The sequence below is a fragment of the Bicyclus anynana genome, chromosome 23 (genome assembly GCF_947172395.1).
Source record: "Bicyclus anynana chromosome 23, ilBicAnyn1.1, whole genome shotgun sequence".
NCBI lineage: Eukaryota > Metazoa > Arthropoda > Insecta > Lepidoptera > Nymphalidae > Bicyclus > Bicyclus anynana.
Genome location: NC_069105.1, coordinates 11,551,566 through 11,574,348, shown reverse-complemented (window position 1 = coordinate 11,574,348; position 22,783 = coordinate 11,551,566). Strand labels below are relative to the sequence as shown.

The window sequence follows — 22,783 nt, the reverse complement described above, 5'->3', positions numbered from 1 at the left end:
TATTCCTAACGGTGTAGATAGTCTGAATGTAAAATCCACACGAACACAAACAACGCCTTCCATCGAAATGAATGAAAAACTCGACACTCTACAAAAAGAGAGAAATTGAAATTACCAACACGCTAGCTTTCGACGACTACATGTACCTACCCTACCCACAATGCATTTCACCTCGTAATTACTAACCAAACGGAAATATACTACGAACAAACTCATGGCAAAGTGGAATTACGTAGCGGAATTACTCAGAGTCCTAAATAAGCAAGCGCTATTTAAAAAATGCCGACATAAACAATAATAAAAAAAAAGAGAATGCAAAGATCGATGTCCGTGACAGCAATACGGTGAGACCAACGGTAATTCTACGATCTCCGAGTGCGGGCTTCGTTGCGGCCCCAGTTGTCGATGCGGCCTTAATCGCTATGGGTCGCTCATTGCGTTCTCTGACCGCGTATACCCGTCCGTTCACAGTCGCAAACGCTCGCCAAGCGACAACAGGATGTCCCTTTTCGAAACGCCAAAGGTCCCAAATTGCCCCAACCGCTGCTTTAAACGAGGAAATTTTCGCCAATGCGAAACCTTACTCCGATGTCCCCGGACCGAAGCCAATACCACTTTTGGGCAATACGTGGCGGATGGTTCCCATTATTGGGCAATTCGACATTTCTGAATTCGCGAAAGTGACGAAATTGTTTTTAGAAAGATATGGAAGAATCGTTAGATTGGGTGGTTTGATAGGGCGACCGGATTTGTTATTTGTGTACGATGCTGATGAAATTGAAAGGATGTACCGACGCGAGGGCCCTACACCCTTCAGGCCTGCTATGCCTTGTCTTGTGAAATACAAGTCGGAAGTTCGCAAGGACTTCTTTGGGGAATTACCCGGCGTTGTTGGAGTGTAAGTAACATTTACTTTTAATTTTAACCAAGGAGGTCTCTTGGGTACAATTTTATTAATAGTCTAGAAAGTTGTATTTTATAGTCTTACAAATTATTCATTATTCATTATTTTACTATTCATTAGAGATTTTAATTTATTGATTTGAGTAAGGCGAATGGATGGGATTAGGTTAACCAAGGACGACGTCTTTTCTACCAAACCACCTTATTTCGCAAGTAGTTAATAGTTAGTAGGTCTTAATTGCTAACTCATAAGCTAAAACAGAGTCAATAAATTCTAGGACATATTTTCTTCATATTAAAGATTGAAGATGTTATTTAAAACCGGTTCATGGTTGCAGGTCACTATAAAAGAATTTTGTGTCAACATAAACATAATATCAAGGCTATAAATTTACCTACACAGACTCTTTCCATGCACCTTGACTAAGCATTGGGTTATGTATATTTTGCATATTTGAATAATATATTTTAAATATCAACTTCAATTTATAAGTCTATTCTGAAGGTTCTAACGGGTTTTTATGATAGTAATCCTACCTACTAAAAACCTGTTATAGTAAACTTTCATCGACTGTTTTGTACAAGTATATTTAAAGTGATAACTGGATAAGCTATCCAAGCTTAAAATAAAATTTAGCTCAGTTACCTATTTGCTTTGCCAATCCGCAGTGGCCCAGCATGGTGGGCTATTGGCCTAACCCCACTCTGAGAGGAGACTCGAGCCCAGTGAGTCGAATATGGGTTGATAATGATGATGACCTATTTGCTTTACTTGCACTCTTTAACAAATCATTTTAATCGGTAAATTGTATTTATTATTTGGATATTGAATTTAAGAATTTTTTTTTGTAATAAGAAACTTAAGCTAACTTATCTGAATAGCTACACAAATCATGTCCACAAAAACTGGCTGCATTATCGCGCTCCACAGTCAGGCTGATCCTTTGTGCAAAAAATTAGCCATTCTGTCAACTTTTTTGTGTTTGAAATATCAGATGCTTCCAATGATTCTTCCTGTACAAATGGAGTAAACACTAAATCATTCACGTCATGAATTGTAATATATTGCTATTCTTCCTACATCAAAGACAGTACGGTTTCGCAAAATACTTACACGCATTGTTTTCGCGCGACAATTAGAAATTTGTAACTGTTCTATGTACAATCTACATTAATTTGTATGTGGTTGTTTGTGTGCAAAGCATACACAAACACAGGTTGAAAGACTATATAGGACAAATTAGTTCGACCTTCTGAATTCTGTAGAATATTTGCAGTTCTAACAATATAATGCAGTACCTGACGCTGAGCAGTTTCACCCGCGTGCTTACCGTTCCCGTAGGAATACGGGAATAATACATAGCGTATAGTCATCCTCGATAAATGGGCTATCTATCATGATCATCATCATCATATCAGCCGAAGGACGTCCACTGCAGGACATAGGCTGATGATGATCACGATACTGAGCCACCTGCATCCAGCGAATCCCTGTGACTCGCTTGATGTCGTCAGTCCACCTGGTGGGGGGTCGGCCAACACTGCGCTTACTAGTGCGGGGTCGCCATTCCAGCACTTTGGGACCCTAACGTCCATCGTGACTTTTTTACGGATCTCCTCATTTCTGATTCGATCACGCAGAGATAATCCTAACATAGCTCGTTCCATCGCCCGCTGTGTGACTCTGAGCCTGAGAGAGCTCTGGGAGATGTAGAACTATCTAATACTGAAAGAATTTTTCAAATCAGACCAGTAGTTTCTGAGATTAGCGCGTTCAAGCAAACAAACTCTTCAGCTTTATAGTATAAATATAGATACCATCTACATTCCCTCCCTTTTGACTACGAGTTACAGTTATTTTTTCTTAAGATAATTTATAATCAGGTGATGTAAATACAGTCGACGATCCTAGATTACCATAAATGACTTAATCATTTTGAATGTATGTTCCATCATGCGTGATATGTGGCTCGAGGGCGTAACTTAGACCTAGGCACTGAAGTGATGCAATTGATTCTATGCACTTGATTATTGGCAGCGGATTAGTTAATATGACTCCAGTTGATTACTAACTATTGTTAACGACCTATGTTATGTATTGACGGCCTCCGTGGCGCAATGGTATGCGCGGTGGATTTACAAGACGGAGGTCCTGGGTTCGATCCCCGGCTGGGCCGATTGAGGTTTTCTTAATTGGTCCAGGTCTGGCTGGTGGGAGGCTTCGGCCGTGGCTAGTTACCACCCTACCGACAAAGACGTGCCGCCAAGCGATTTAGCGTTCCGGTACGATGTCGTATAGAAACCGAAAAGGAGTGTGGATTTTCATCCTCCTCCTAACAAGTTAGCCCGCTTCCATCTTAGACAGCATCATCACTTACCATCAGGTGAGATTGTAGTCAAGGGCTAACTTGTAAAGAATAAAAAAAAAAAATATGTCCTCACTTCTTGGTAAATATCTTAGGTAACGTTCGATTTAATCTTTATTTATCTTCACTTTATCCATTTTCATCATTTTTTGCTTCGAAGGTTGCTGTAGTGCTATCATGCGACCAAGGACATGTGTCTTAGAGAAATAGACAAATTTCATTGCGTGGGGACGCAAGATTGGACAACATTATGTCTATTTATCTTCACTAAGCCGCATGTGGTACACGAGGCTTAGCATCTATATCTATATACCTAAGTATAGCTATATAAGCTAAGTTAAGCTCTATTATAAGGATACACTAGGGTATCCTGCGAAGTAATGTTTATGTAATGAAAACCCATTGACTATCTAGCTTATAATATTATAAAAAATGAAGAGAGTTCGTTTGGTTGAAAACGCACTTATCTCAGAAACTACTGATTCGAATCCAAAAAATTGTTCAGTGTTAGATAGCCCATTCATTGAGGAAGGCTATATTCTAACAAAAGCTACATCTGCAAAAAAGGCGAGTGAAACCGCGGGGCAAGGGTAGTAACAAATCTAGACAATAGTTTTCCATTGAACCAACTATTAATCTATGACCTGTTTACTTGTTTCGTAAGCTATTACTCCAAAAACTTACTCTCGATTTCAGTAATACAGTTATTTAAAAAAACACGTTTTCATTCAAATGTGTGTTAAATTCTATGATTCACAAATACTTTATATATAACCTTATGAGACAATTTGCGCCTCTCAGTGCTAAAAACATCGCAAACAGCTTGACATTGTGATACTGGGCTACATTGCGTATATAGTTAACGCTTCATAACGTGGTTAGCATGTTGGCATTGTATGATTTAATATTATAAAACTAGCTGACGCCGCGCGGTTTTACCCGTATGGTTCCCGTTCCGTAGGGATACGGGGATAATATATAGCTTATAGCCTTCCTCGACAAGTGGGCTATCTAATACTGAAAGAAATTTTAAAATCGGACCAGTAGGTAGATACTGAGATTAGTGCGTAAACAAACAAACAGCTAATATAAAGCTGAAGATTTAGCTTTATATTGTTAGTATAGGTTGTAACAGTGTCGACGTAAAAGATAAATTATAATATAAAAATAAAAGGTAGATACTAAAACAAGTCTATTTTATGTCTAGTTTAGTCTAGTTTATGCAACTAGGCTTGCTTGAATAGAATAGTTATAGGTGATATAGTATACAACGTGTCCCAAAATTCAACGATAAGCGGGCGCCAAAAGATTGACCTGCTCATGAGCACTTAAGGAAAAATAATAAAAAAAATATACCTAAATTTTTTTTTTAGTTACAAAATAAATTTTAAAATTCTTTGAAAATTTACACCTTGTATGATATTTTGAACTACCGCAGCTACAATTTCTTAAATATGCTTAAGATTTTTTTTGTATCGGAACCTAAGTAGTACTACTATTCACCACAACTCTTAAAAACACCACAATGCCCGCAGTTTTTACACAAAAAAATATCAAAATATTTTTTTTCCCTCAAATTTTTAAAGATTTTTACTTTCAGTCTACTTTGACTCATGGTCTTGCAAAAAAAAGTATGAACACCGCTATGGCAAGTTATTTTCAAAGTTGACGCAACTAATCAAGATTTCAAAATAGTATAATACCCTAGGATAACTAGTCGCAAAAAAAAAATATGCGTACCATTTGTAAACAAGAACTAAATTTCTAAAATGTTTTTGCTCCTAGAAATCACTTTTACTTTATGCACAAAATGATGTGAGTCATACGTTGCAATTTCCTAGAATTTTAATGGAACGAACGATAACATTTAAAAATAAGAGAGAGAGAGAGAGAAAGATAGCGATAAGTATACGTTAGAGAGGGATAGACAGATGTTCTTTGTTGAATGACAATGATGCAGGTAAAGAAAATCCTGTTCCCAGCAAGTCAGTACGCTCTGCTCCTTTGTTTACTGCGCAACTTTCCGTATTCAATTGACGTGGCTCTCGTACTAACGACTTTTGGCTTTGCATTTTGGACTGGACTTAAGTGATCTGCAAACTGAACTGACCTGGCATTATTTTGGACTGTGCCTGTGTTTTGTGAATTGGACTTTTGGTGTATTTTGGACTGTTTAGCGTTATCATGCCGCAACCATACACGCCGATGGAATACGCTAACATGCATCTCATTTATGGAGAATGTCGGTGCAATGCTAACGCTGCTAGCAGATTGTATCGAGAAAGGTACCCAAACGCTCAAAGATATCCAGATTATCGGGTATTTATGAATGTGCATCAAGCGTTTTCGGAGGGTCGTTTGCCGTCAGCTAGAAGAAACGCTGGAAGACCTAGATCGGAATGCGATGAAGAAGTTCTCAATGAAATAAACATTGATTCAACTACCTCAGTGCGTGCCATAGAAGCAGCTACGGGAATCCCAAAAAGTTCAGCACATAGAATACTAAAACGTCATCGGCTACACCCATATCATTACAGACGTGTACAAACGTTACTATCACGGGACTATCCACTGCGGATCGCATTTTGCCGAGTGATGCTTCAAAAGCATCGGGAAGATCCTCAGTTCTTGGATAAAGTACTATGGTCGGATGAAACAACCTGCAAGAAAGATGGCTATTTAAATCTTCACAACCTACACAGCTGGAGCAATGAGAATCCGCACCTGATGAGAGAAGACAAATCCCAATATCAATTTAAGGTCAACTTATGGACGGGCATTTTAAATGGAAAAGTGATTGGGCCTTTTGAATTACAAGGAAACTTAGATGGGGACAGTTATTTGAACTTTTTACAAAATGATTTGCAAGAATTACTAGAAGACGTCCCCCTAAGCGACCTTCAAAATATGTGGTATCAAAATGATGGTTGCCCAGCTCACTACGCTCGTCCTGTGAGACAATACCTAGACCACGAGTATCCGGGGCGTTGGATCGGGCGACTTGGTCCTATCCTATGGCCACCCCGATCACCCGACCTAAACCCCCTGGATTTCTTTTATTGGGGTTGTCTCAAAGACAGGATCTACGCAAAACCGATTACGACATTGGACGAGCTTCGGCAAAAAATCACTCAGGCTGCGGCACATATCAATGCTAGAAGATATGCGCGAAAAATAAAACGGTCGTTTTTAAGGCGATGTCGTGCCTGTATTAATGCCGGTGGAAAACAATTCGAACATTTACTTTAATGTTGTGTAATTAAAATAACAAACACATTTTTGGAACATAGTAAAATTTATTACTAACAACAAGAACAATTAAGAAATTTGGTTCTTGTTTACAAATGGTACGCATATTTTTTTTTGTGACTAGTTATCCTAGGGTATTATACTATTTTGAAATCTTGATTAGTTGCGTCAACTTTGAAAATAACTTGCCATAGCGGTGTTCATACTTTTTTTTGCAAGACCATGAGTCAAAGTAGACTGAAAGTAAAAATCTTTAAAAATTTGAGGGAAAAAAAATATTTTGATTTTTTTTTGTGTAAAAACTGCGGGCATTGTGGTGTTTTTAAGAGTTGTGGTGAATAGTAGTACTACTTAGGTTCCGATACAAAAAAAATCTTAAGCATATTTAAGAAATTGTAGCTGCGGTAGTTCAAAATATCATACAAGGTGTAAATTTTCAAAGAATTTTAAAATTTATTTTGTAACTAAAAAAAAAATTTAGGTATATTTTTTTTATTATTTTTCCTTAAGTGCTCATGAGCAGGTCAATCTTTTGGCGCCCGCTTATCGTTGAATTTTGGGACACGTTGTATACAGAAAGGGGATGAAACAGGGGTTAAAAGTTTGTGTGAAAGTCCTTCATTTTTTCAAATTACATTTGTAAAAAATATTATGTAAGTACCAAAAATACTAAAAATAATGTCATTCAAGATTTTTCAAAATTCTTTCCCTAAATGGTTGGAAAAGGGCTAAGTATAAATCGTTCATTTTTTGAGTTATCCTACTAATATTATAAACGCGGAAGTTTGTATCGGTATTGGGATGGTGGATGACCGATTGAGGTTTTCTTAATTGGTTAAGGTCTGGCTGGTGGGAGGCTTCGGCCGTGGCTACCAACAAAGACGGACCGCCCGGTCTAGCGTTTAGTTTAGCGTTCCGGTACGACGTCGTGTAGAAACCGAAAGGCGAGTGCATTTTCATCCTTCTCTAACAAGTTAGCCCGCTTCCATCTTTAGATTGCATCATCGCTTACCATCAGGTAATCAAGGGCTAATTTGTAAAGAATAAAATAAATAAATTAATTAAACAAATTATTTCAAACTTTTTAGTTACGATAGATGGTTAATTATTTGTTACGTTTATTACAAAGTACGATAATTTATACGTCCAACCGAGGTTAAGCAAATATTAAAAAAAATCTAGTCGGCTCGGACTCGCACTTAGCCGATTATTTAATTTAGTCTATTTTATAACTTCACTTCACAAACCTGCTTGCACCTATAGTCATCCGCCTCGCGTATTTTATTTGCGTACCTATAGACAACTAATAAATAACGTTTTTCTAATTGTAGTTTTTTTTTAACATGGTCATGATATACCATTTTATAATCCTTACAAAAAGCTCTTGAATTTGATACCCATATTGCAATATTAGAAAAAAGATTTTTTTTTTCACCTCGAGTCTATAGCGTCTCACAGTCGTCTTGTTATTTTTTTTTAGTTTCACCTATCTAAGAACACTTGGGTAATTGAGACAAATCTAACGATATCCTAATTACGTAAATCCGTTCAGTGGTTTGAAAGATATGAGGTAATAAAGAATATTACATACATACATACATACACACAAGATACGCGCGAAAAACATAACCCTTCTTGCAGTCGGGTAAAAAAGATCGTAAAAATGTTCAGACAGCGGCTGTAAAACTAATAAGAAACTTTCTAACTTTAATCTTTAGGTACTAGACGAGGTTAGAAATTATGGAAAGACGTTTTTAATTCCGACGCTGAGTTCTCATTTCTGAATGAATGGTAAACTCTACCACGTTTCACTTCGAGACACTTTTACGTGCGAGAATTCTTTGCCTTCCTTTCTTAAATGATTAGCTAATTTAAACTTTATTTTCACGGAATAAGATTCTTAATTGTTTTGTGAGCTTGAACGTAAGCACATTCATAATATCATGTTGTGGTTTGCCGGGATAAACCGGTGTTTGAGTAAGTTGGTCAAAGCCTTATACGGAACCTTCGATCATCGTTTTCGCTAGTAACGTTTGCAAGACATTGGGTTTTTCTTTTCAGTAAGTAGGTAATTCTCAATTATAAAAAACATAAAAAGGGAATGCCCATCCCCGACCCTGGTCTACCCTAACCATCCGACAATTTACTTATATATCTAAAAAATCTTGATGAAATGAAATGAAATCGTTTGAAATTGAAAAAAAAAATGAAATGAAAAAAATTACGTGTAGGTATATCAAAAAAAGTTGTAGGTACATAAATGTATTCTGTGCTACAGCGTTTCAACCAAAGATCGTTGTCCAGTGGTATGCGGGGATTTACAAGACGGAGGTCCTGGGTTCGATCTTTGGCTGGGCCAATGGAGGTTTTCTTAATTGGTCTAGATCTGGCTGGTGGAAGGCTTCGGCCGTGGCTAGTTACCACCCTACCGGCAAAGACGTACCGCGATTTAGCGTAACGGTAATATGTCGTGTAGAAACCGCTTCCATCTTAGATTGCATCATCACTTACCATCAGGTAAGATTGTAGTCAAGGGCTAACTTGTAAAGAATAAAAAATCGGTTGTCTGTAAATTCGGTTTACTGACGATAGTTGAACGTGACAATGTCTTAAGAAAATACTGATGGAATGGTTGCATTCAAAAGAAAATGTTCGTTTTTCTAAAATACTGTTTAAATAATCTTCATAGACTAGAATATACTTTATTTCTTGTAATTTGTTGGCAACCCTAGAGCGAGGGGACGCCGCATGACGTCATCTTTTTTCGAGTGTGCAGCCTGCTCCATCGAATTATAAGACGTTGTCGCGCCAAAAAAGACATTAATTTATGACGCCCTAGGCCTAACAAGTGCGACCATCGACCTATTTAGGAAAGAGAAATACGACTCAGGACTCGAATCCAAAACCGCAAGATCCAACACTATACAGGCTAATGTAGTACGGTTTTCAAACGTAGTAAATGAGAGTCGGTGATGACTGGCCCACTTGGGAAGTGGGGCGAAGCGAAAGTGAAGTGAGTTAGCGCTTAGTTCGAATGTGTCATCTATGTTTGGTCACTGTATGCATACTTCGTATTGTTGCTAATTATATCCGGTTTTCGTGGCATTGGATCACCAGATCCAGGATTTGACGGCCCAGTGGTATGCGCGGTGGATTTACAAGACGGCCCTGGGTTCGATCTCAGGGCTGATTGAGGTTTTCTTAACTGCTCCAGGTCTGGCTAGTGGGAGGCTTCTTCCGTGGCTAGTTACCCTACCACTATACTACGGCCTTTCTTGATGAGTACTGTTTACCAACAAACAAATTAAAAATGAGGGTATAAACCACTAGTCATTTCACACCTAATAATAATAATTGTTAACTTGTTCTTAAATTAATGAAAATAAATTTGATTAATAAGCTTAGAACACTTAGATATGATTTATATAATTACTATAGACAATATATTTTATATAATTTTTTAAAAACAAGCAATACATAATTTCAAATAAATAAGTTATGAAATGGCATGCGTTTTCTACCTTCATTTCTAATTTATTTGTTGGTAAACAGTACTCATCAAGAAAAGCTGTAGTATAGTTATTTAGCGTTTAGCGTTCCGGTACGATATGTAGAAAGCGAAAAGGGTGTGGATTTTCATCCTACGCCTACGCCGTTGAACAAGTTCAATTTTGTTAAAATATTTAATTGTCGGTCTGTGATGAGTAAAGATTACTTCACAGTAATCTTCGGAACAGTCATTGTATCAAGCTAAAGTACCTATCTCTCACAAATGTCATTCTTGTAGCTACTAGTGTGTGTAGGCAAACCCTAAGGGACACTTACATAAGTGAGTAAGAACAAACACACTTAGCCTTGCCGACAAATCAATATTATACTTGCAAACTTTATGCCTAGTACGTTTATGTACCTACGTACTTATCTAGTCTTAGAATGGCTATTTGTACTCAAGATTACTCTACGCATCTCTAAACGCTTCGTTGGTTCGATGTTTAGTTAAATAACAAACGTATCCAATACTGAAGAGGGTTCTGTAGGTACCTACTTACCTGTTTTTATCCTCTTTGTAAGTGCATACTCTGAATCAAAATCCTGGGCACGCCACTGTATTGGTCATACTGTTTAGGTTCTGGATTTGTGTAGACTACCTACTCTAAATATTCTTAAATACCGAAGCCCAGTGGATATTACCTCTGCCTCCGATTCCGGAGGGTGTGGGTTCGAATCCGGTCCGGGGCATGCACCTCCAACTTTTCAGTTGTGTGCATTTAAAAAAATTAAATAGCACGTGTCTCAAATGGTGAAGGAAAACATCGTGAGGAAACCTGCATACCAGAGAATTTTCTTAACTCTCTGCGTGTGTGAAGTCTGCCAATCCGCATTGGGCCTGCTTGGTGGACTATTGGCCTAACCCCTCATTCTAAGAGAAGACTCGAGCTCAGCAGTGAGCCGAATATGAGTTGATAACGTCTACGACAAAGTACCTACTTATCTATCAATACAAATATCAGTTACCTTTTCATGGTTAAATTGTTAGACCAATTTTGATGAATTGTAGTATAGATATAAATAGAAAGGAATCTATTTTTAACTCCCACATGGCTCCTACTGGATTTTTGACTCTACCTTTGTACCTACCCTTTTGATTAGGTCCTCATTCAGGATGCCGAGTAGACATGGGTATCTTTCGCAATATAAATAACATACGAGTATTATCCCTCTCCATAGATTAGTTCAATCTTCAAGACTGTCATAATAATATTCTTTTCTTTAAAAAAATAGCTTACAAAACAGATAGACATGGAGTAAGTTAGTTTTATATCTACTATTAGAGAATAGATTAGCTAGATAAACGCTATGTCGGCTGCAATAGTTAATGGTCATATTGCATTGTAAAGTTGCAACGCGGTCTGCATTTTATAATCTTGGCATAGACTAGTTTATAAATATACAAAATGCTGCATTGCTGCACGGACGATGTTAAAGATTTCATCAGAAAGGCTGTCTGTTGGTAAATGTATCCTTATCTTTATTCTTTTAGAGATTTCTTTTATCAAGATAACAAATAGCTAACACAAAAGACTAGCAAGCTTTTAGCCAAACTACTATCGTTAAAAAGCTTCAAAAAAAGAAGTTCAAGTTTTAAACGATCATATTGTCTATTGTTAGGTTTACAAATGTTATTACTTCTATTCCATGTGTTTTTTTTAATTTTATGCTTGGAGTCAATAATATGATCTTCATTTTTCATCATTAACTTACCCATACCCGGCTTGTTGACCACGAGTATCCGCTTAGAAGAGGTTAGGTTTAGAGTCCATCACGCTGGTCCAAAACAGATTGGCAGACTTAAGAAAATTCTCTGATATACTCGTAAGCAGGTTTGTCACGACGTTTTTCATTCACCGTTTGATGTATGTACTTATTTAATTTCTTGAATTATGATTTAGTTACCTATTTGTTGATAAAAAATCTATGGTTGTTGTGAGGTTTAAGCATCGGAATTTTTGTACGAATGTTAGAAAAACCAATGTGCTGACAAAAGACCGAATGCAAATTACCTGATTATCCCGTCCTATGTCATCTTTGTAAAAATAACACACACTTATAATATAAATGGAGAACAGCCTACAATAAAATGGAAGCTTTTTAGTAATAATAGGTAGGAGCAATAATATTTTAGGTAGATGCGTATTATTGTAGATATTAAATGTCTGACTAGGTATTCTTCAGAGTTGGTTTCGAATTACGAGGTACTGGATTCGAATCACAGGTTATGTAATTAAATACTTACTCAGCTTTTCTTTCTTAAAAAAATCAATAAAAAAGTCAGGAATTGGGAAGAATTGAGAGGGAGTTCCGTGCCTCGGAGAGTACCGACAATATTAGTGCCCCGTTGCTTCAAATTTTTAAGTTAAAAAACTTAAAAAGTCTATTGCGAACTTTAGTCAAATAATCTTAAAGTTTTATTTTTAGGAGTGTCAGTCAAAGGCTGCCAAAGCTTAAAGTAAGCTTCGTGGCAGCCTTTGCAGGCTGTCGACGGATCCCTCGATAATCCAGAGAAAATATTAAAAAAATGTCCTTTAGTTAAACAGGTAAAATATACCTCTGTACTGCTACCTCCCAAAGCCACATGTTGCAAACTCCAAACTTACCTACCGTATTTATGAGTACCTTTGGGGTATGAAAGTCACAACTTGCGATTAACAACTTTTAGCTATTACAAATAGTGTCTCTGCGATTCCAAAGTAAATGATTTGACCATGATAGGCTCTCAGACTATTTACTGAATTCACAGATGGACACTTCAATTTGGTTTATTAGTAGCTATTAACCTATGTTATGAAAATTGGGCAATTCCCTAGATAGTTAGCATGCAGCAGCAGTGATATAATTATATGACACGCAAAAACCTTGGAAAATGCGTTTACGGAGCCTATTGTTCGTAAACAATGATTTTCCAAATTGACGTAAGTTACGAAATCATAAGTTTGAGGGTCGCGAGTTTTGCAACAGAGTTTGTTATTTGTCATGAATGAGGTTTGATGCGAGTATTGGTGTACCAACTATTATTGTATTCTGTATTTAATGGCGTAGCTACCCAGGGGCTAGGCGGTGCAAAGTTCCGGGGCCTTCTAGCACAGAGGGCTCTCGAATCCTTACCAGAACTGAACTAGTAGAACTTGAGAGATGGTGATAACCTTAGTATATTTATGTATTTGTATATATTTAATGACTTTTTAGTTGTGTGCATTTTAAGAAATTAAATATCACGTGTCTCAAACGGTGAAGGAAAAATTTCGTGAGGAAACCAAAGATTTTTCTTAATTCTCTGCGTGCGTGAAGTCTGCCAATCCGCACTAGATCAGCGTTGTGAACTATTGACTTAACCTCTCTCATTCTGAGAGGAGACTCGAGCTCAGCAGTAAGCCGAATATAGTTTGATAATGATGATGATGATATATTTAATATTTTTACTTGATGAAATGTAATCAGTTTAGATAGTAGTGGGGCCCTATTTTTTATTTGCACCCTTGGTTACCTAGTTACGTCATTGTCTGTAGTACTTATTGAGACAGTTCTTTTGCACTGACAAGTCTACTGTTACGGAATATTAAGCTTAGCTAAGTTTTTATTAGGGTTCCGAACCCCAAAAGGAAAAAACAGAATCCTTAAAGGACCTCTTCGTTGTCCGTCCGTCTGTCTGTCTTGGAAGACCCTTTTTCTCAGGTACGCGTGGAGGTATCAAGCTGATATTCATATTAAATACTCAGGTCTACTGTCCCATAAAGCTGTGAAATATTTAAAATTGTAAGCCAAAATACAATAAAGAAATAAAGTCGTTTAAGCCGCAAACTGTCGATACTCGCAAAATAATCAAGACTTATTATAGAATACTTCCCGTAAACTCAGAATCTTAAAATTTGGTACGAAGCTAGGTCTCAAATAGTGGGTAACGGAAAAATTGCAAATAAACCTTTTTTTCGTTTTAATTCAGTTACACTAACTATCGTTGGTCTAGTGGTTATCCTTTTCAGTTTCCGATCATGCAATTCTGGGTTTGAATCCTTGGTACAGCTATGAAATACTGAGCCTTTTCCGAGAAATTCTCAGTAGCAGACCGTAGTTAGGAAGTTAGTGTCACCCCCGTGTCTCGAAGAGCAAGTTATGTATGCCGTCAGTCTCGATCAGTGACATCACTGATAGTGATTTTTGAAGAGTTATTGTCACTTTGGGCTCGTCAACCCGCATGGGAGCAACGTGATCGTATTTGAATGGCCTATTGCGATCAGCCAGATCTGGATTCGAGCTCAGGACTCGTGACGCGAAATCACAGCACCCACTAGGTCCTGTGGTAGGCCGTTTAAATGCCTGTTAAAAATGGCCAACACTGATTTTTTAACAAACAAATTTTCTTCTTCTAACCATTTTATTCCCATTTTACTTAAGGCACGGCGAAAAATGGCGGACATTCCGCTCGAAAGTCCAACGTCCGATCCTCCAGCCGCAGACGGTGAAGAAGTACGTGACGCCCATCGAGCTGGTCACAGAGGACTTCATCAGATATATGGAGGATGCCAGAGACGAGAACTGCGATCTGCCGCATGAATTTGACAACGATATCCATCGGTGGTCGCTTGAATGTGAGTAAACCATATTCCTTGACAACGATATACATTGGTAGTCGCTTAAGTGCGAGGAAACCCTATTCGTTGACATCGATATACATCAGTTAAATCTTGAATGTGAGTAGACCTTATCCGTTGATACGTGATTCCTTATTCGTTGGACAAGTTTGCTCTTAACTTGACTACTTGGACTATTAATCATCATTAACAAGTCATATTCAGCGCGAGTCTCCTCACAGAATAAGAGGAGTTAGTCTAATAGTCCACCAAGCTAATACGGATTGTTAAACATCACACACGTAGAGAATTAAGGAAATTCTCAGTTAAGGTTTTCTCACGATGTTTTTCCTTCATCGTTTGAGGTACTTACGTGTAATTTAATTTCTTAAAATGCACATAACTGAAAAGTTAAGAGGTGCATGCCTCGGTTCGGATTGAAATCTACGCCATCCAGATCAATGCCAGAGGTACTGGGCTATCACGGTTGGTTTTGGTATTCGTTAGTTATGGGATTTCTTTTTCGTTGGGCAAGTAAGCTTTGAATTTATAATACTTGGACTACTAATGGTTGTGGGTAGAAACTGAGGGTCAAATTTCAAGTCCCTTTAAGAATCCATTACCAAACATCTATTATCATTATCATTACCAATCAGCTAACAGATTATCATGTAGTTACATATCTTCATCTAGTTACTAAATAACGTTCTGAGGAGAATGAGGTGTACTAGATAATAGCAGGCCAAGAACACACAATTCCGTCTACCATAGACACAGGCACAGAATACATAATTAAGAAATAGTAGTCTTAAAACTCATATGACTTCATTTTACTTGAGAGCTGAAGCACACACACAATCACACTCTTTTATAATTAAAAGCTTTATAATTTTCTTTAAACTTCCAGGATAATTAACCATAACTTTTACTTTCCCAGGTATCGGTCGTGTTGCCCTGGACGTCCGGCTGGGCTGCCTCAATCCCCAAGCGAGCGACTCGGAGCCCCAACGCATCATCGACGCAGCAAAGTTCGCACTCCGCAATGTTGCTGTGCTAGAACTGAAGGCGCCGTTTTGGCGGTACATCCCTACGCCGCTGTGGGCCAAATACGTGAACAACATGAACTTCTTTGTCGAGTAAGTTGAGTATAACAGCACTAGCTGACCTGGCAAAACGTTGTTTTGCCTTATTTTTAGAGAGGACCACCCATATCATTTAGGGGTATGAAAAATAGATAACAACCAAATACAGTGCCAAAACGGGTTGTTTTTCGCGGGTATATGTGTGATAAGTGCTTTCTTTATTGCCATAAATCATAGATTTAAATCTTTCAAACTGCTGGACGGATTTACATAATTAAGATATCGTTATTTCTAATCCTATCTTAGAATAGAAAAACCTAACCTTTCAAATCAAATCAAATCAAAATTCATTTATTTCAAATAGGCTTAGTTTACAAGCTCTTTCAAAACGTCAGGTAAAACAAAACTTAAGATAATGGTGATAATAATTATTCGAAAACTTAAAATTACGAGTTACGAGGGTTCCAAAGGCGCCTTGGACCGAGAAGAGCCGACAGCAAACTCAGCCAGGTTTATCCTTTTTTAATTTATCACCATTTAACAATAGTTATATAAGTAACCTGTCATGAAATACATTTCATTTCCAAGCAATTTTGTCGTTTACGTAATCATTAACACTATGATGCGACTTTTATATAAGCTTACGTTTAATAAAAACTTTGGACTTATTTCTACTATTTAACCTACCTTTGTTGGGTTTTGACGAAGTAATAATTCTTCACATAACCAAAATGAAAATACATTTTTAACTGGTTTATTAGGTGGAAATTATTTTGAAACATAAACTTAAGCCTCAAAGACAGTATCATTTTTATCAAAAAAATCGTCAGTAGGTATGTAACGAATCGCTATCGATCGAAAATCAAGATCGAGATCGAGATTTCTGGGCTACAATTTTAGTAAAGAGTGGAAAAGACCACCATTTATTGTATTATGTATTTCCAGATTATGCTCACGGTACATTAACGAGGCATTGGAGCGGTTGAAGACAAAGAAAGTGACGTCAGAGAACGATCTCTCTCTGCTGGAGAGAGTTCTACGCAGCGAGGGAGATCCGAAGATAGCCACCATCATGGCCCTCGACCTTATACTGGTTGGCATCGATACGGTCAGTGTCAATTATATTTATTTACTTGCAATAGCACAATTACAAAATATTTTAAAATCCAACTGTGTACTTACGCCTTTATTAACAGGACAAAATAGCTTCTTAAGACCTCGAAATTTAGAACTTTGATGAAAACTGTTTTTTTTAAACGGATTATCTGTAAAATCATATGTTGCATATTATGTACTTAATACTTATCTAGTACTTACTAAATACTAGCGGACGCCCGCGACTTCGTGCGCGTGGAAATCAATGTAAACTTTCAAGCCCTATTTCACCACTTTATAGTTTAATTTTTAAAAACTTTTGAATCCCATTATATTTCGTATTTTTTTCATGATTTAATAACAAATTTTTAAAACTGTAACTTTAAAAATAAAAACCATACAAACTTTCAACCCCTATTACACCCCCTTCTTATTTTATTTTTTTTAACCTTCTCCGTATTATGGTCTTTTGCCAAGGTTCATTTGAATTCATTCAGTAGTTTCAGCGTAATGTCCGAATAACAAAACAAAAAATCGAAAATAATCGATATATAATACCTCCCAACAAAAATTTTCAAAATATCATCCATATGAGATGTCTAATGAGTGTTAAATACGATGTAAACATCGAGCTCTAAAATGTTATAGTAAAATTTCTAGATATCCATGGCGGTATGCTCAATTTTATACCAAGCGGCGATCAGATTAGAACAACAGGACAAAATGGCGGAGGAAATAAGAAGAGTGCTGCCCGACCCCAGCAAGCCCTTGAGCTATTCCGACTTGGACAAACTTCATTATACAAAAGCATTTGTAAGAGAAGTCTTCAGGTTAGTAAGACGTACAATAACTGACGTGCTGGTTTTACATATAAAATAGAATAGCTACCAGTGGAATTCAAAGACGTTGTAGGGGCATCCCCAGGGGATCATTCAGCCGCTGAGTGTCGAACTTAACCTCTATTTGTTTGAGAAGTTGGCACTCAGCGGGTGAATAATCCCCTGTTAGAGATTTTATAGTAATAATAAGTGATAGACCACGATGGCCCACCTGATGGTTTGCATAGAAAACCTCCGCCTACAAACAGAGCATCATATCGCATCATCATATTCAATGAAATTTAAGAAAATACTGTTTATTATAAATCAAAATTGTAAATTATACAAAATTAACAATAACCGCTATGACCTTTGTCATAGCGGTTATTTAGTTGTATACAACTTTCTATATAAAAGTGCTAGGAAAACGTCTTGCAAAGTGCCGCCAATAATAATTTGAGGTCATGGCACAGATCATGGTCTTCAGACAAATAAAAGAGGAGGCAGAAATAAGATTGGCGGTATCACTTTGTCAAGGTTCTGTGTAAATTGGTTGGAATTTTTCCAATAAATATTGGAATTGAAAGAAAAGTAAGGATTAGCAGGGGAATGTTTCTGCTCGATTGGCTATGTCTTAAAATATTTTCTTAAAAAAGGCTAATGCTATTGAAGGTTCTTTCTATGTATCTATCTTCCACGGGTTTCCTTTGTTCACACTGCTATCTTAGTTTAAAGATACTTTTTTCTTGTCTACAGAATGTACTCTACAGTCATCGGCAATGGTAGAACACTTCAAGAGGATGACGTCATTTGTGGATACCATATACCAAAAGGGGTAAGGCCAGGCACCAACCTAATTAAAATCCTACTAATGGGCAATCCCTTTGCAATAAGACAGACAATTAAAGCACGGTAAATATATTTAGCTTACTAATTACTAGCTAATACTGCTAGGTACTAGTAATTACTGAACAGAATTAATGAGGATTCAAAATTTTTATTAAAGTCCACGATTTTCAAAGTTATATTCATAGAAACTAATTCTTCTATTATTAAACGTTTATAGCTTCTACGGTTTGATTTTCAAAAAATGGTTTTGACTCTATACTTATACCACAGTGGCAGATTTATCTCAATAATTTCTGAAACCTTTTAGGTGCAAGTGGTGTTTCCAACGATAGTGACCGGCAACATGGAGCAGTTCGTCTCCAACCCTGAGGAGTTCCGTCCAGAGCGCTGGCTGGAGAGCAATGGCCGACTGCACTCCTTCGCTTCTCTACCCTACGGCTTCGGTGCGCGCATCTGTTTAGGAAGGAGATTCGCTGATTTGGAAATTCAAGTCCTTTTGGCCAAGGTATGGAGAAACATTTTAATTACTCTCGTACCCTAAGGAGTTATGACCGCAGCGTTGGCTGGAGAAAATTTGCCGTTTGCATTCCTCCCATTCCCAACTCTTTAGTTTCGACGCGAGCTTGATAGGAGATTCGCTGATTTGGAGATTCAGGACCTTTTGGCTAAGGGACAAACATTTTAGGTAGACTTAAACCCTAAGGACCTTAGACCAGAGCTCTGTCTGGAGAGCAATGGCTTACTGCACTGTACCTACCCCTTGGCTTCCCTGCCCTATGGCTTCGGAGCGCGCATCTGTTTAGGAAGGAGATTTTCTGGTCATTCAGGTCCTTTTGGCTAAGGTATTGAAGGAACATTTTAGTTCGTCACAATCCCTGAGTTTGGAGATCCAGAATTTGATTCTCATACCTTGTGAATTTAAGAATTTGTATTTTAAGTTTAGATTAAGTGCAGATTTTTGAGATAGAGGTCCGTTAAAATTCCAAGAACAAGTGGTGAAGACGTGGGCACAGTATACCTATGTACAAGACATGCAGGGTACCGTTACTTTACTATAGTTATACGTATTATTTCCAAAAGGAATTCTGACCAGGATTCCTTTTGGGCTCAAAGTTTTGAGCGAGGGGATCTGTGCCAATGGGGTATATCGTAACAAAATGCGAAAAAGCTACCGGAAAATGAAGACTAATATTTTAACTCCAGTTGCTGCGGCGATACCGCCTGGAGTACCACCACGAGCCGCTGGACTACGCTGTTACGTTCATGTACGCACCGGACGGGCCGCTGCGTCTGCGCATGTTGGAGCGATGAACATAACCTAAGATGCCAAGACATATCTCGAGATGGGAGAAAGACAAATGTAGACCAATAGCGTCGGACTCAAAAATATCTCTCTTTCGTTGCGTTGGAAAAGACAGAGCGATATTTCAATGTCGTTATTGGTCGACAATATGTCATTTTCTCTTATAAGTGATAACTGGATAGCTTGACATTTGCAACCAGTGGCATTAAAATCAAAATCAAATCCTTTGTTATCATTACATGAAATAACAGAATATGATGTATTTTTTTTATTTGTAATACATGACACATACATTACTGAATTATGTTGTTGTTGTTTTAAAACAAATATATTGGTTCCAGTTTTTATAATTTCATATTGCATACAATAATATAAATGTATGAACCTAGGTCTAAGCATTTTTCATACAATCATAATTATATATTTATTATATTTTATATGGCATATAATCCTGTGTATATTTTGTAATGGAATTGTAAATAAAATTTTTTTTCAGTAAATATTTTTACATTATTTTAACAATATAAATGAGTGTATAGTGTATTATTCACACTAGAATTGTTTATATCAATTTCAAAATAATATTACGTATATTTTATGTGCCCAGAAGTACAGGTGTATACTGAACATTTGGTAGTCAGACGACTGTCATCTGTTTCGTAGCAAACCTTCATCTATCTGTTTAATGGATAAAAAGTGTCTTATATCAAAATTAGGATGTTAAAAAATGTGTTACGACTGTGACTATGAGTAAAAACTCCTGACTAAACTAAATTCTCGCTGCCTTGCCATGACAAAACAAATCTTCAAATCATCAATAGTTGAAAAATCGCATTTCTTTGGTTTTAGACCCATTTTTTTAGGAATAGTGTATTCTATTAATGCTATCTCAGGGATTTTTAGTTTTGAAAATATTATTTAATTGTCGGTATATGTACCTATCTATACTAATATTATAAAGCGGAAGAGTTTGTTTGTTTGTTTGTTTGTTTGATTGAACGCGCTAATCTCAGGAACTATTGCTCCGATTTGAAAAATACTTTCAGTGATAGATAGCCCATTTATCGAGGAAGGCTATAGGCTATATTTTGTTTTCAAAAAAATTAGGGATCCTTCTCCAATGGGGAGGGAAACTCCAATAATGTAACCCAAGGTGTACATGGCTTGTGTGGGATAAAAGAGATAAGTGGACCAGGGAAGTGACAGTGATATCCAAGGACAGGAAAAACGAAAAGAGGTCGCCCTGAAAAATTGGAGGGTGACCTTAGAGAGACAGTAGGAGGCACCTGAAAAAGGAAAGCAAGGGACAGAGGATTATGGATGTCTGGAAGAGGCCCGATGACAAGCTGAAGAAAGAAACGGCCTCCGTGGCGCAGTGGTATGCGCGGTGGATTTACAAGACTGAGGTCCTGGGTTCGATCCCCGGCTGGGGAGATTGAGATTTTCTTAATTTGTCCAGGTCTGGCTGGTGGGAGGCTTCGGCCGTGGCTAGTTACCACCCTACCGGGAAAGACGTACCGCCAAGCGATTTAGCGTTCCGGTACGATGCCGTGTAGAAACCGAAAGGGGTGTGGATTTTCATCCTCCTCCTAACAAGTTAGCCCGCTTCCATCTTAGACTGCATCATCACTTACCATCAGGTGAGATTGTAGTCAAGGGCTAACTTGTAAAGAATAAAAAAAAAAGAAAGCTGAATATATTATTAGGAATTATTTATGTCTACGTGCGAGGAACTCATTTATGAGTGAATCCACAAAAAACTATATCTGAAGATAATGCGTGATGTCATGTCATGGCAGAATGTAGTAAATAGTTAATAATGGTTAATAGTGTAGTTAATAAGTGATTAATAGCCATGAGATTTAGCAAGCGACTCGTAATATATTTGAATGTACTTTAATATAAAGCACTTTTCATCACAACAGATGGGTGAAGGTCCTATCTAATACGGATCTTAGACTATTCAAATTTAATCTACTGTGTTTTTCAAAGGGTTGCCACGACGCTAAAAGGTCATCTTACCTATGGTGAGAGCATAGGTTGGCTTTTCAGAATTTATAAAATAGTCTGGCCAGATTTATACTTAAATTACAATCACAGATTCGTTTTATACTAAACTAGCAGACGCCCGCGACTTCGTCCGCGTGAAACTCGATGTAAACTTTCAACTACCCCTACCCAACTCTACCCCTACCCTACCTCTACCCTATTCATACCCTACCCCAACCTTTTCCTGAATTTTCTTTGCTATAAACCTCACGGAGCCCGAGACCTTTCCAACGAATGCAAAACCGTGGAAATCGGTTCGTGCGTTCTGGAGTTATAGCGTCAGGAAGGAAAACCCGACTTATTTTTAAATAGTAGATAATTATATAGGTACAGGTAGCATTTAAGTCAATAAAATAAAATACCTCCTGTGAAATAAATAAATAGGTTGTTCATTTATTTTTATACCAAAACCTCCTCCTATTCGGGAATACTTATGTCACTGTAATGTTTACGATCGCATCCGTGGCGCAGCGGTGTGCGCAGTGGATTTACAAGACTAAGGTCTTGGGTTCGACTGGTGGTATGCTTCGGCCGTGGCTAGTTACCACCTTACCGACAAAGACATACCGCCAAGCGATTTAGCGTTCCGACGAGTTGCCGTTCGTGTGAATGAACCCTTATTGCTGTACGTGCTTTTTCAAGCACAGGGTGTACAAACACCGCCAACTTCCTAACTCAAGGCTGCTGTTTCGATTTTTCTTGTACGAAAAATCACAATAACGTATTTTTTTTGTTGGGCTGAACCTGGGCCTTATTGTCCGTAGCTGAACTAGCTGACCACGGGACCAATTAAGCAGTCTACGTAAAGTCCGGCCGCTCAGAGATTACGTTTCTGACAGGTCGTGCTAATGGAACAAACATATTTAAATACAATTGCCTCGTCTTTTTGTCTCTCTCTCTCTCATCTTTTTTTTTATTCTTTACAAGTTAGCCCTTGACTACA

At 37.6% G+C, this 22,783-nt stretch overlaps 1 protein-coding gene across 1 annotated transcript; it reads left to right on the top strand.

Annotated features, from left to right (window-relative positions):
- Positions 1 to 378: 378 nt before the first annotated feature.
- Positions 379 to 22,160, top strand: LOC112056787 (probable cytochrome P450 301a1, mitochondrial). The gene is made up of 8 exons (XM_052888530.1): positions 379 to 898; positions 14,469 to 14,662; positions 15,582 to 15,780; positions 16,672 to 16,834; positions 17,482 to 17,651; positions 18,396 to 18,474; positions 18,796 to 18,993; positions 19,692 to 22,160. The coding sequence occupies exons 1-8, from the start codon at positions 423 to 425 to the stop codon at positions 19,797 to 19,799; spliced, it is 1,587 nt and encodes a 528-aa protein (XP_052744490.1). The 5' UTR covers positions 379 to 422; the 3' UTR covers positions 19,800 to 22,160.
- Positions 22,161 to 22,783: the final 623 nt, after the last annotated feature.